This window comes from Periplaneta americana, chromosome 9 (assembly GCF_040183065.1).
Source record: "Periplaneta americana isolate PAMFEO1 chromosome 9, P.americana_PAMFEO1_priV1, whole genome shotgun sequence".
In the NCBI taxonomy this organism is placed as follows: Eukaryota; Metazoa; Arthropoda; class Insecta; order Blattodea; family Blattidae; genus Periplaneta; species Periplaneta americana.
The window spans coordinates 84,529,912-84,545,042 of record NC_091125.1 but is presented as its reverse complement, the minus strand read 5'-3'; the positions used below and the strand labels follow the sequence as shown (position 1 = coordinate 84,545,042).

General features: G+C 36.3%; 1 protein-coding gene across 2 annotated transcripts in view; it reads right to left on the bottom strand.

Moving 5' to 3' along the window:
* The window catches only part of LOC138706158 (fatty acyl-CoA reductase 1-like), an 87,258-nt gene that overhangs the window by 9,770 nt on the left and 62,357 nt on the right, over positions 1-15,131 (bottom strand). For both annotated transcript variants that reach the window (XM_069835149.1, XM_069835148.1), the window contains exon 6: positions 13,346-13,538. In XM_069835149.1, the coding sequence (XP_069691250.1) occupies positions 13,346-13,538 (193 nt within the window). The remainder of the gene's footprint in view (positions 1-13,345; positions 13,539-15,131) is intronic.

Below are 15,131 nucleotides of genomic sequence, written 5' to 3'. Positions count from 1 at the left end.
AAACATTATTTTTCAGTGAAAGTGCTGTCATATTATTGTGTCTTTAAGACTGTGCAGTGTGTTTGTTTAATCTTTCTGTTTTAAGACGAATATGAATAATAAAAATGTTAAATATTTGCAAAATATCAGTTTTCCAGAGCTATTGTTTGCAGAGAAGAGTGAAATAAAGAGTTCAGGTCGTGAGATTCCTGATTTAGTTATTTCTCAGGCATCATCAAGCAGAAATCAAAGTTAATACCAGGGAATTTAATTCTACTATTTATTATAAGCATAAATGGTTGTGTGGCTGTCCTGAAAAAAATGTGCTATTTTGGTTTCTGTGGACAAAAGCAGGGTGAATGATTTAAAACATTTAGCTGAGAAAGCTAAAAACATGAAGATTCTGGAAAACATATTAAGTATGTCATTGATTTGGTTGGCTATGTTAGGGAAAGTAAACAACGCAAATCAGCTAAGTGATGCTTACCAGACAGCAGACAAAATATATAATGAGAAAGTGAGACAAAATCAAGAAATTCTCTCGAAAATTATAGGCTGTATAAAGTTTTGCGGGAAATTTGAACGTTCATTACGTGGCCATGAAACCTTACAGTCCTCAAATCCTGGCATGTTTCGAGGATTATTGGATTTTGCTGGAAAGTTAGATGAGTCTCTCAAAAACCAATTTTTTGAACTCAAAAGTGTTTACAGGAACTACCAAGACAATCCAGAATGAACTTCTAGACTGTATTCTGGAGTTGTGTTGTGATGAAATGTCTGCTTAAATATAATAATTTAATTTTTGTCAGTCATGTCAGACGATACAACTAATGTATCAGGTCATATGCAGCAGGTTATTGTTTTCCATTATGAATTGGATGGTGCTGTGCATGAAAGATTGTTTAACCAAAAGCCTAAAATGCCGAATCATTAGCAGAATGCATTTTAGAGCAGTTGAATACAGTTCTGAATGGCGACTGTGACAAACTTATCACCCAGATCTACGACGAAGTAGCCATAATGAGTGGAGAGAAGGCAGATGTACAAACAATTATTAAACAATCGCATAAATATGCACATTTTGTGCATTGCTATGCACATCAGCTGAATCTAATCATAGAAAAGGCAGCAACACAGAATTCACAAACTCGTATTTTTTTCAGTAGTCTTGCCACTACACCTGCATTTTTTCCTAAGTCGCTCTCACGATTAGCGTGTAACAATTATTGTGATAAATGCATAGGAAAATGTAATTTTGTAGTTAAAAACCGAAAAAAAATTATGTACCAAGCAACTATGGAATTCACAACACATGTTTAGCTTCAGAATACTAGCTAATTAAAGAAATGATACTCCTGAATAGTTCATTCTTTATCTGTAATATTATTTTACTGGTAGGGCCTACCCTTAAAACTAAAGAATAATGGTATTTTACAAACAACTTAAAATTCATTTTTGAATCTTGCGTATACCACTTTTAACACATGAATATAATTAATTGATGAACTAGTGGACTTACTCGTGTTAAATATGTAATATTCGTCCAGCTTACAGCTGTTTCAGTGCATCACGCACCATCATCAGAGCCTACTAGATCGCGGCGTCATCTCGAACTTCTCTGCCTGTTAGGAGGGTGTGTTTTATTGTTGGAATGTGTTGGATTGTGGAGTCGAATAGTGTGTGTGTGTGTGTGTACTGAAATTGATCTGTGTGTTGAGGATTTGACCAGGGTGTGTTTTAGTGTGTTTGTATATTTCGTATTGTTCTAGTGTGTTGAGTTTTTGATTCTTGGGTTGTGTGTGTAGGATTTCCATGTCCGTATTTATGTTATTGTATGTATGGTTGGCATTGGTTATGTGATCGGCGTATGTAGATGTGTTGTGTCCTCTGTTTATAGCGTTAATGTGTTCTTTGTAGCGAGTTTGGAATGATCTGCCTGTCTGTCCTATGTAGAACTTGTCGCAACTATTACATGTGAGTTTGTATACACCTGTGTGGTCGTATTTATTTGTTTGTGTTTTTTGTGTGTTGAGATGTCTTTGTAGTGTGTTTTCTGTTCTGTATGTTATGTTGTATTTCTGTTTTCTGAATGAAGATGCGATCTTATGTGTGTTTTTGTTTTCATATGTTAGTGTGATGTATTTCTTGCGTTCTTGTGTTTGTGTTGTGTTTTGTGTATTTATGTGTTTGTTAAGTTTTTGTTTTGTCTTCCTTATGATGTTGTCTATTATGTTTGGATTGTATCCGTTTTCTTGCGCTATGAATTTGATTGTGTTCACTTCTTCGTTGTAGTGTTGTTGGTTCATGGGTATGTTGAGTAATCTGTGTACCATTGTCCTGAATGCAGCATGTTTGTGTTGTATGGGGTGGTTAGATGTGTTGTGTATGTGTGTGGTGGTGGTGGTTGGTTTTCTGTATATTTTGAAGGTGTGTTTGTTGTCGATTTTTGTTATGGTGATGTCTAGGAAATTTATGGAGTTGTTGTTTTCAAGTTCTAGTGTGTATTGAAGTTTTGGATGTAATTTGTTTATGTATTGGTGTAGTTTGTGTATTTGTCTTTTGTTTCCTTTGTATAATATGAGTATATCGTCTACATATCTGTGCCAGTATATTATGTTGTCTGCATACTTGTTGTGTTCATTGTTGAGTATGTATGTTTGTTCTATGTTGTGTAAAAATATCTCTGCTAGTATGCTGGATATGGGTGATCCCATTGGCAATCCTTCTGTTTGGGTGTAGTATTTGTTGTTGTGTGTGAAATAGTTTTGCTTTGTTATGATGTCTGTGATTTCGATGATTTCTTCGATGTATTCTTGTGGTGTGTTGTTATCTGTGAGCATTTGTTTTAGTATCTGTAATGACCCACAATATATACTTAACACACAATTGCAGTTCAATACACACACATTATTCGACGTCATAATACATCATAACACACAAACAGCCAGCCCCACCTTAGGAACAACACAACCCCCACCCCTACCATCGACAAATGCACATCATAGAGTCAAGATCACCAGTGGTTCAAGAGACACTGAAGATGACGTGACATAGAGTTGAAACGGGACGTCTGTCGAAGGTATATACCTTTTTTAACAATTTGAACACTTTTTTAACGTAAGACTATGTAAATTTTATGGTTTTAACAAAGTGTTAATGAGAACTTTAATCAATGAGTTAAATTTTTTTCTTTCATTATGTTAATAATGTCAAAACAAGTGCTTATACAAATTTTGGCCACTCAAGCAGTTACGAGGCCATTCAGAATGAAATTTTCCCTGGGATCATTTACAGAAGGAAAACACAATTTCATGGAAAGATTTATTGCAACAGATACAGCAATTACTGAGCTGTTTTTCAACATATTCCCCACTAGAATTGAGACATTTGACATTTGTGGGCTCAACAGAGAGGTGCAGACGGCTGTCACACACTGGTTCCAATCCCAAACGCCAGACTCTTACAACACAAGGATACAAAAATTGATTCCATAGTATGACAAATGTCTCAATTCCGGTGGGAAATATGTTGAAAAATAGCGCAACAATTGCTGTATCTGTTTCAATAAATCATTCCATGAAATTGTCCTTGTTTTCTGTAAAAGGCCCCAGGGAAAATCACTTTCTGGACGGCTCTGTAATTACGGTCAAGTGGCCAAAATTTGTATAAGCACTTGTTTTGACATTACTAACATGGTGGAAGAAAAAATTAAAATTTTTTATTTGCCCCCATGAGAATGTTGCTTGTTAGCCTATATATTTAAGACTTCTTTTTTTGCATGTCATTTAGTAGTAAGTTGTACTCTAATATATATTACCTTGTATAATCCATACTGTTTTTCACTTTCAATGTACATTTAAAGTAATTGTAGTTTTGCATGCAAAGCTTACTTAGAATTAAATTTATTTTATTATATTGTATAAAAGGTAAAGGTATCCCCATAACATGCCATGAAGGCACTTGGGGGGCATAGGGGTAGAGCCCCATGCTTTCCATGACCTCGGCACTAGAAAGAATGAGGTGGTGTGGTCGGCACCACGCTCTGACTGCCTTTTACCCCTTGGGAAAGACCAGGTACTCAATTTTATAGGAGGCTGAGTGAACCTCGGGGCTGTTCTGAAAGTTTGGCAACGAGAAAAAATTCTGTTATTTATTATATTGTATGCTATTCATTTTTATTGTGTACTGATGATGCCATGAATGCTTGTAATTCTATCAGTTAATAAAGATATAATCTAATCTAAACCAAGAAGAAACTCCTCCCATGAACAAAAGGAAAAATAATCGAAAAATCTTGTCTCTGCGAAAGATGTATGTGATATCATTTTTTGTCAGGTAAAAGAGAGATTTGCTTCCAATAAACATTTGTCAACAGCAAAATTTTTAAATTTCTCTGTTTTCAAAGACAAAATAAATTACATACAATTGTCTTCAGCTCAACTTTATGAAACCATTGAAGCTTTTCCTTTCTTGTGTAAAGAACGTCTGAAAACGTCTGAATCACTGATCCCTGCACAGAAGTGTTCACTCTCCTCAAAATAATTTAAGAATGATGGCTACTACCATGACTACTGCTCAGCCTGAGAGGTGTTTTTCTATGCTGAAAAGAGTGAAGATTTTCTAAGAAGTATAATGACACAAAACCATCTTACTGATTTGGCATTGTTAAGCATAGAAGAAGTGATGACTCAAAATATTGTTAATTTCAATGATGAAGTGATTAATACATTTTCTAGCTGCAAAGAAAGAAGGCTAGACTTCGTGTTTCAATAAAATTGTGAATCGAACAGTGAAATGTTATCTCCAATAAAATTAATAACAGAAACCAATATTTACTTACTTAATTACTTACTTACTTACTTACTTACTTACTTACTTACTTACTTACTTACTTACTTGCTTGCTTGCTTACTTACTTACTTACTTACTGGCTTGTAAGGAACCCGGAGGTTCATTGCTGCCCTCACATAAGCCCGCCATTGATCCCTATCCTGAGCAAGATTAATCCAATCTCTATCATCATATCCCACCTCCCTCAAATCCATGTTGGATACAGGAATCAGTGCACAAACCAATACAGTATTTTTTAAACTAAATTTTATAGTGTATAATGTTTCAAAACTTTAATTATAAACAAACATAAATATCAACGACAACAGAAGTAGCAGAACCAAAAAGACTGGATCAGTGGTATATTATGGCTTCAACTTCAATACAGATAAAATTTATTAATATAATATTAATTTGAGAAGATTAACTCCGTACGTAGATGAAATTATTGGGGATCATCAGTGCGGTTTTCGGCGTAATAGATCGACTATTGATCAGATTTTTTGTATTCGACAGATAATGGAGAAAAAAATGGGAGTATAAGGGTACAGTACATCAGTTATTCATAGATTTCAAAAAGGTATATGACTCGGTTAAGAGGGAAGTATTATATGATATTCTTATTGAATTTGGTATTCCCAAGAAATTAGTTCGATTAATTAAAATGTGTCTCAGTGAAACATACAGCAGAGTCTGTACAGGTCAGTTTCTATCTGATCCTTTTCCAATTCACTGCGGGCTAAAGCAGGGAGATGCACTATCACCTTTACTTTTTAACTTCGCTTTAGAATATGCCATTAGGAAAGTTCAGGATAACAGGCAGGGTTTGGAATTGAACGGGTTACATCAGCTTCTTGTCTATGCAGATGACGTGAATATGTTAGGAGAACATACACAAACGGTTAGGGAAAACACGGAAATTTTACTTGAAGCAAGTAAAGTGATCGGTTTGGAAGTAAATCCCGAAAAGACAAAGTATATGATTATGTCTCATGACCAGAATATTGTACGAAATGGAAATATGAAAATTGGAAATTTATCCTTCGAACAGGTGGAAAAATTCAAATATTTTGGAGCAACAGTAACAAATATAAATGACACTCGGGAGGAAGTTAAACGCAGAATAAATATGGGAAATGCGTGTTATTATTCGGTTGAAAAGCTCTTATCATCCAGTCTGCTGTCAAAAAATCTGAAAGTTAGAATTTATAAAACAGTTATATTACCAGTTCTTCTGTATGGTTGTGAAACTTGGACTCTCACTCTGAGAGAGGAACATAGGTTAAGGGTGTTTGAGAATAAGGTGCTTAGGAAAATATTTGGGGCTAAGCAGGATGAAGTTACAGGAGAATGGAGAAAGTTACACAACACAGAACTGCACGCATTGTATTCTTTACCTGACATAATTAGGAACTTAAAATCCAGACGTTTGAGATGGGCAGGGCATGTAGCACGTATGGGCGAATCCAGAAATGCATATAGAGTGTTAGTTGGGAGACCGGAGGGAAAAAGACCTTTAGGGACACCGAGACGTAGATGGGAGGATAATATTAAAATGGATTTGAGGGAGGTTGGATATGATGATAGAGACTGGATTAATCTTGCACAGGATAGGGACCGATGGCGGGCTTATGTGAGGGCAGCAATGAACCTTCGGGTTCCTTAAAGACCATTTGTAAGTAAGTAAGTAATATTAATTTTAATTGTGGTACTAGTACATAAGACAGAATAATGCTATAGCCTATATTTAAAATTTTAGTGCAGCCCTACCAAGCTAAAATTACATGAGCCACTGATTTTGACATATCATGCTTCTTACTTTATTCAGGTAAATGTTTTAAATCTACAATGGCTGTTTAGACTAAGTGTCTTCCCCACCAAATAAAATGCATGGCAAGCAAAACAGCGAATTATCCAAAGGACATCCGCACAACTTATAAATTCTACTTTTTGTATAGAATTTTATTAAAATTTATGTTATATGTTCTCTTTTTTATCTTTGAACATTTGATTAATGCTAAGTTCTGGGCTTGGTGGGCCTATTTCCTTAGCTATCATTCTGTCTTCATAAGTTGAAGTTTTGCTCTTCTATTATTTTCCTTTATTCATTTTCCTAAAATAATATAAATAAAATAGAATAAAGGTGATGTATGCAATAGAGAGGGAAATGAACTGGCCACCCTATCCCATTATCTCCTGGCCTAGTTGCCTCACAAGTGGTGTCTTCTTGATATCACTTGTGAGGTTCAGACCTTTCTTCGGACAGTTGACTGAACAACAAATAGATAATAATAAATAGAAATAATATAAAATAAAATACGATAGTACTGGCTTACTCAAAACTAAAACAATTATTTAGCAACTCGCAAAAAAATCACATATTTAACACTGTGAACACTAACAAGCGCTCAACGAACATAAGAAGAAGCCAAGCCATTCAAAACTCGCCACCCAGCTTGTTTATAAAAATACCCCAAGTAGCATTTAGCAATCACATGAGCAACTATTTAGAAAAGCTAAAACAGAGCTAGAGTGTGAAAATATGGCATTATTGTGACCAAACCCAATGATATTATTCGTATCCCTCTGTCACTTCCCTCAGCTGAAACTTAGGGCTAATGATACAAGAATGAGGCCAGAAGTCCACTCCATCTGTATCCATCGTGATGTTGCCAACTTTTCGAAAGTGCACAAAATATAACTTAAAAAAATCGGCGTGTATTTTTGCAAAAGAAAACTATAGTAATTGTTATATTTTCCCTATGATATTTACGATATTTCATGGAGTGACACGTGCCCATGTGCCCTTAAGGCAGCGTCACTCCTAGGTTCAATCATAGACCTAATGGGCAATACAAATTTTCCGCCATTACAGCTGTTTGTGTACTGACTGAATAATTTGAATTAAAAAAAACTAATTTATCTTATTAATTGAGTTTGTTTAGCATTGTGTGTGTTAATAAGGTTAGATATTGTGTTTTTATTTGCTGTGTGGTATTAAGAAGAGAAACTTTGTGTAAATAGCAAATACACTGTCTTTCAAATCACGCGACATAGATCAAGGTTCCCCGCAAGGGAATTCAAATTCAGATGTGAATTCGAATCAGTTTCGTGGTGTAGAAGACGATACTTCTCATCTTGTCTTATTAAGAAGTCAAAAACCAAAAACTTATCTCACGTCCAGAGGGCAGGAAGTTATGTCCTTTGCATAAGTAAATAGTAAAAAAGATAAAGTGAAAAGAATTCTTCCAACTGACGAAGAACACTTTCAGAAATATAAACGCATCACAATTACAGAAGAGACTATGAGGACAGCTTCAAACCAAATCTCTACTGCAACAAATTCGGTCATAATACCAGTGAACGAGATCTCAACTGAGAACCACAATCCTCCAACTAGTTCCATTTCTACCAAAGAAAGTCACATTGTAGCTGCCGTCCCTACACATAACTATTATGATCCACTTAACCAAATTGTAGACGAAGAAATGCAAACAAATGAATCAAGTACCATAAACGAAGATTACTCTTAAAGCAATGACAAACAGAATACGAAAAGATTTCCCCCTATTATAGTTCCAGCTCTCCCATCCCATAATAACTACTTTGAATATCATAGGCAACTTGAAAATGAATTAGGACACACCCTGAAAATAATTTACCATCAGAAATAAGGAACCAAATACCATGTTACTTCGCAAGAAGCTTTTGATAAATTGCAAAATATTTTTCGTGAAAAGCATATAGGTTATTTCACATTTACACCAAAATTTCAAAAGCCACTTCAAATTGTTATCATGTTACAGCCCAACAACTTCAGGAAGAACTGCAAGTCCTAGATTTCCCAGTTATTAATGTCAGACAGTTGACAATTACTAAACAAGAAAATGGAACATTTATTAATTGTCCTATTCCAGTCTGGGTTGTATCTCTAACCAACAGTGATTATGGCAGGAGTATATACGACATGAAGGCTATTCAGTATCAACCAGTTTTAATTGAATCATATAACCCACAATCTAAAATATACCAGTGTTTTAATTGTCAACAATATGGACACACTTCTGCAGGATGCCATCTGCCATCCAAATGTGTTAAATGTAGCCAAAAGCACAGAATAGCAAAATGTCCAATAAAAGGACATTCAGTCGAACCCAAATGTGCAAATTGTTGTCAGCCCCATACAGCTAATTTCAGGCAATGTGAAGTAGCTATTCAACAAAAAAACGCCCTTCAACAAAGGAAAATGAACAAACAACAAAGGTTGCAAAACAGAAAAGCTCATTTTAAATTCTATGAAAAAGATTTTCCACGACTTCCATCGGTTCAGCCTCCACCAGAATGGACGTCTAATGCCTCCAACAATCAAGCCACCCCAAAAATTGCAATCATGGAAGACATGAAAGAGTTATATACATTTATTCAAGGTTTAGGACTAAACAGAATTGTAGCCCAATTAAAACTCGTCACGCAAAAACTCAAACAAGCTCCCGATACACTTTCTAAAATGTTCATATTATTTGAGGCTGTAACTGAAATTTTAACTCCTGTCCATACAGCACCATAAACAGACAAATCACAGGGAACTTCGGTTCATTGCTTTTAACGCCAATGGTTTAAAAAAAAAAAAAAAACAAATCTTCGAATTCCAGTATTTCCTTGTGCAAAATAATATCGACATCGCTCTTATTAGTGAATCTCATTTACAATCGACGGATAGAATGAGCATTAGAAATTACGAAATAATCCGCACAGACAGGCCCTATGGAAGAGGTGGTGGGACAGCTGTTCCCATCAAGAGTAATATAATGTACACTCCAGTTCAAATTCACGGCCTCACATCATCAGAAATTACAGCAATAAAGATTCTATTGCACAACACTGAAGAAGTGATGGTAGCAGCTATGTACTTCCCTCCTAATAAAATTCTCACACCAAATGAAATGTCCATCATCACAAACACACACACACACACACACACACACACACACACACATACATACACACACACACACACACACACACAAAATTTATCATAGGGGGAGATTTAAATGCGAAACACAGAATATGGAACTCCAAAGTAATTAATCCAAAAGGAAGAGTTTTACAAAAACATGCCGATCAAGAAAATTATTGCGTCATTGCTCCAAACTTACCTATGCATTATCCTTACAATAAAGAACAAAATCCAGACGTCCTTGACATATTCCTCCTAAAAACGTCGGTAATTCCAGGCAATGTTTAAACAATAAATGCTCTTGACTCTGACCATCTTTCGATTCTTGTCCATTTCACCTCTTCTACTGTTATACGAACTTTTAAACTTACAGAAAATCTGGTACAGACTGGTCACAATACAAAAATGATCTAAGTGAAGTTGTTCCAGGTAATCTAATAGTAAACACTACACAAGATATTGATGAAGTGATAAAAATTTTCTCAGATACGTTGCTAGATTCTTACAGCAAAGCTTCCCACTTTTCCGAAGAAGATATCAGTGACACAACTGATAATACAGAAATAATTACTGATGCTTTCCTGGCGACGTGATAATTCGAAATTTTCTCGGGCTTCCAGCCAGGTCATAAGTTGGTGATCCACCGACGTTTCGAGGATGTTCATCTTCCTCATCTTCAGGGTTAAATGATATCTGAGGGTACCCAGCTCCTTAATTTATAGTGCCAGAGGGAGTCAGCCGAGGAGCTGTGCGCCGATTGGCTGTTATTAGTGCAGACCGCGGCGAGAACGCGGCCGACGTGTCGTCTTGCTTTGTGCTTTCCGGCTGAATGGCCTTGGGTCTTACGGTGGGCTCGGCGGACGAGTTCTCATGTGTCCTCCGCTGATGACGGCCCGTCGTCCGGGCGGTGAGAAATTTAATAGCCGGTGCCCATGCCACAAACCTCCGCCGAAAATCAGGAACAAGGTCAGATCAGTAAAAGACGATCTAGGCCTCAGAGTACCAGGGATCTACCGCATCCCGTGTGAATGTGATGCGGCTTACATTGGACAGACTGGACGCACAATAGCGACGCGTCTTTCGGAACATCAAAGAAGCATCAGATTAATGCAGCCTGAAAAATCCGGATTGGCTGAACATTGCATTGAAAAAAAAGCCATAGGGCTAATTTCAATAACACCGAGGTCCTGGTAAAGTGTGTGGGCTATTGGGATAGAAGAGTAAAAGAAACCCTGGCCATAGCGGCGGAACGCGGTAACTGAACCAGGACTCAGGTCTCCAACTAAGAGCGGCATCAGCGGAGGACGCATGAGAACTTGTCCACCGAGCCCACTGTGAGACCCAAGGTCATTCAGCCGGAAAGCACAAAGCAAGACGACATGTCGACCGCGTTCTCACCGCTGTCCGCACTAATAACAGCCAATCGGCGCACAGCTCCTCGGCTGACTCCCTCTGGCACTATAAATTAAGGAGCTGGGTACCCTCAGATATCATTTAACCCTGAAGATGAGGAAGATGAACATCCTCGAAACGTCGGTAGATCACCAACTTATGACCTGGCTGGAAGCCCGAGAAAATTTCGAATGATAATACAGAACTCATATTCCTCATAAAAGCAAACACGAAAAAAATGGCAAGATACTGGTGACCCGCATTCAAAAAGATGCTACAATAGACTGAACAAAGCTGTCCGAAATAAAACTAAATTTCATAAAATTTCTCAATTTGAATCAGTAGTGAAGGAAATATCTGAAAACCCAGATAAGATGTGGACTTTACACAAAAGATTGTTAGGAAAAACAACAAAGTCATCAAACACAACAATAAAAGACGAGGAAGGAAGAGTACATTATTCCCCAATAGATAAAGTAAACATTATTGCTCACTCCTTAGAAAACAGATTTACACCGAATACCTCTCCAATCAATCAGACATTTATTGACAATATAGAATGTCAAGTTCAACAATATCTCAGCCTTTCATCAATGAATACTATTACTCCTACATCACGATCAGAGTTAAAATCTATAATTGCGGAACTCAAACGTAAGAAATTTGCAGGACCTGATAAAGTGACAACAGAAATGCTTGTGTATATTCCAAAAAATGTTACTATATATCTTACAAAAATATACAACACTTGTCTAAAATTGCAGTATTTTCCTAAAGCCTGGAAAGATGCTCACATATTCACTTTTCCCAAACCAAGGAAAGATCCAATGATTCCAAATAATAGAAGACTGATTAGTCTATTGAACATTCAAGGAAAAATTCTAGAGAAAATTATTGCAAGAAGACTTCTACCAATTCTTCAAATTCCATCAAAAGTAGGCTACATCACGAACAGTTCGGCTTCAAGAAACATCACTCAACAATTCATCAACTTAAAAGAATCACAACCCATATTACAAATAACTTCAAGCCAGCCAACATACAATAGCTACATTTCTTGATATAGCATATGCCTTTGACACAGTTTGGCACTCGGGTCTTTTATTCAAATTAATTGAACTGTCAATAGATGATAGCCTTATTCTTCTAATACATAGTTTCTTAACAGATAGAACTTTTCAAGTCAAAATGGATGGCACATTATCAATAATCAAGAATATCAAAGCCGGAGTTCCACAGGGTTCCGTCTTAGCACCACATTTATATTCAATTTATGTACATGATATTCCACTGATTGCTGAATGCAATATGGGATTATACGCAGATGACACTACCTACTTCACCAGTGACTTTTCAATCAACATCACACAACGTACTATGCAAAAACAACTCAAAATATTGGAAATGTGTCTAAGAAACTGGAGAATAAAAGTCAATATAAGTAAAACTCAAGCCATCATTTTTACCAGAAGGAAGCCAAAAATACCAGATCACCTCAATCTCTTCTCCGAAGATATCTACTACAAACAATCTGTAAAATACCTCGGCATTACACTTGATAAACAACTTCGATTTCATCACCATGTTGAAGCAGCTCGTAACAAAGCATTAGCCAGATTCATCCATCTATATTCATTGTTGAAGTCACCTTACATCAGACTTCCCTTGAAAAAAATCCTTTACACTTCTGTTATAAGATCTCAAATGACCTATGGCTGCGAAATCTGGAGCAATACAAAATTCCAAATTACCAAACACCGTCATGCTATACAGAGAAAAGTATCCCTAACTATCACTGGTGCAGACTATAGAACCACCAATAAACAACTCCAAGACATGCTTGAAATAGAATCATTCTACGACATTATACAGAAATTTACAGAAAACTTTCATAAGGACTTGCTGTACCACCCCAATCCTCTGATAAGAGCCCTGGCAACAAGAGTACCATATAAAATAACAACTACCATCAAGATCGGTCACCTCAATTAAAGATATAAATGTTCCTGCTTGTTAACCATCTCTGTTAAACTAAAAGCCTTTTCAGGCTGACACTTATGTATCATACATGTTCCTGTTAATAAAAAAAAAAGACCTAATGGCAAGCATAATGATTAATTCGATCACTAAGGCCGAAGAATATAACCATATTCTTTATGAAGATACTATTTCAATGCCAGAACTTACCTGGATGTTACTTTTTCCCAAACTGCTGCGCACATAACCTTTATAGTGACATCCACTGGAATATAATCCAATATAATCTTCGGTTCTCCCCAAACAACACGTAAGATTCCTTTTCCACCTCCAAGTAATAAACCTGCTGGACCATTCATGTTGTCTAGCCAGCCAGGAAAAGGATCATTTAGCGAAGATATCACTGTGAAGATATTTCAATCGCATTAATTTCAAGTTATAAATCAATATACATCTTGATTACACAACTTTTAACACTATATCACTTATAAGTTATAACTCAACTTTCATTTTGGTAATATTTTCAACTTCAGTAAGTTATAGTTATTTAGTATCAATATAAAAAGACAACAATGTGTCAACGTCAATGCTACTTTCTAATGATTTATTGGTCACGTGAAAGTAACCAGGAACAAATAGGTAGTACAAAGTCTGCCTAAATGACTTCAACTTTAAAGTGTAGAATTAAAAACCTTACTTACTTACTTACTTACTTAGCCTACTTACTTATGTTTTTAAGGAACCCGGAGATTCATTGCCACCCTCAAATAGGCCCACTATCGGTCTCTATCCTGAACAAGATTAATCCATCTCTACCATCATATCCTATCTCTCTCAAACCCATTTCAATATTGTCCTCCCATCTATGTTCGGCCTCCCCAAAGGTCTTTTTCCCTCTGGCCTTGCAACTAACACTCTAAATGCATTTCTGGATTCGCTCATATGTGCTACATACCTTGCCAATCTCAAACGTCTGGATTTAATATTTCTAATTATGTCAGGAGAAGAATACAATGCGTGCAATTCTACAGTACCTTGTGTAGCTTTCTCCATTCTCCTGTGACTTCATCCCTCTTAGCCCCAAATATTTTCCTAAGCACCTTATTCTCGAACACCCTTAATCTCGGTTTCTCTCTCAAAGTGAGAGTCCAAGTTTCACAACCATACAGAACAACTGGTAATATAACTGTTTTATAAATTCTAACTTTCAGCTCTTTTGAGAGCAGACTGGATGACAAAAGCTTCTCAACAAAATAATGACACACATTCCTCATATTTATTTGCGTTTAATTTTCTTCTGAGTGTTATTTATTTTGTTACGTTGCTAAGGTTCTCAATTCTGCTATTGTGAGATTAAGTTACATGTTTTCTGATGCCATGCGATGCCAGATTTTTTTAAATTTAACTATGGAAAGCCGCGAAAACGTATACTTTATTTCATAATGTACCTAACTAAACATTAGTAGCAGTAGCAAAGGCCAGTAGCAGTAATAGTAGCAGTAGCAGCAGCAGCAGGCAGCAGTAGCAGCAGCAGCAGCAGCAGCAGCAGCAGTAGTAGTAGTAGTAGTAATAGTAGTAGTAGTAGTAGTAGTAGTAGTAGTAGTAGTAGTAGTAAGATTCAGAGGATGATGCAAACAACATCGAAACTAGTCAATCAAGTAACTTAACACCAAAATTTAGAATATTAACACAGTAAAGTCGTTATTTATTTATTCAAATAACAGTTCATCAGTGTAATAATAATAATAATAATAATAATACCTACTTATAAATGGCTTTTAAGGAACTTGGAGGTCCACTGCCGACCTCACATAAGCCCACCATTGGTCCCTATCCTGAGAAAGGTTAATCCAGTCCCTACCATCATATCCCATCTCCCTCAAATCCATTTTTATATTATTCTCCCATCTGCGTCTCGGCCTTCCCAAAAGTCTTTTTCCCCTCAGGTCTTCCAACTAACACTCTATATGCATTTCTGAATTCATTCATACATGTT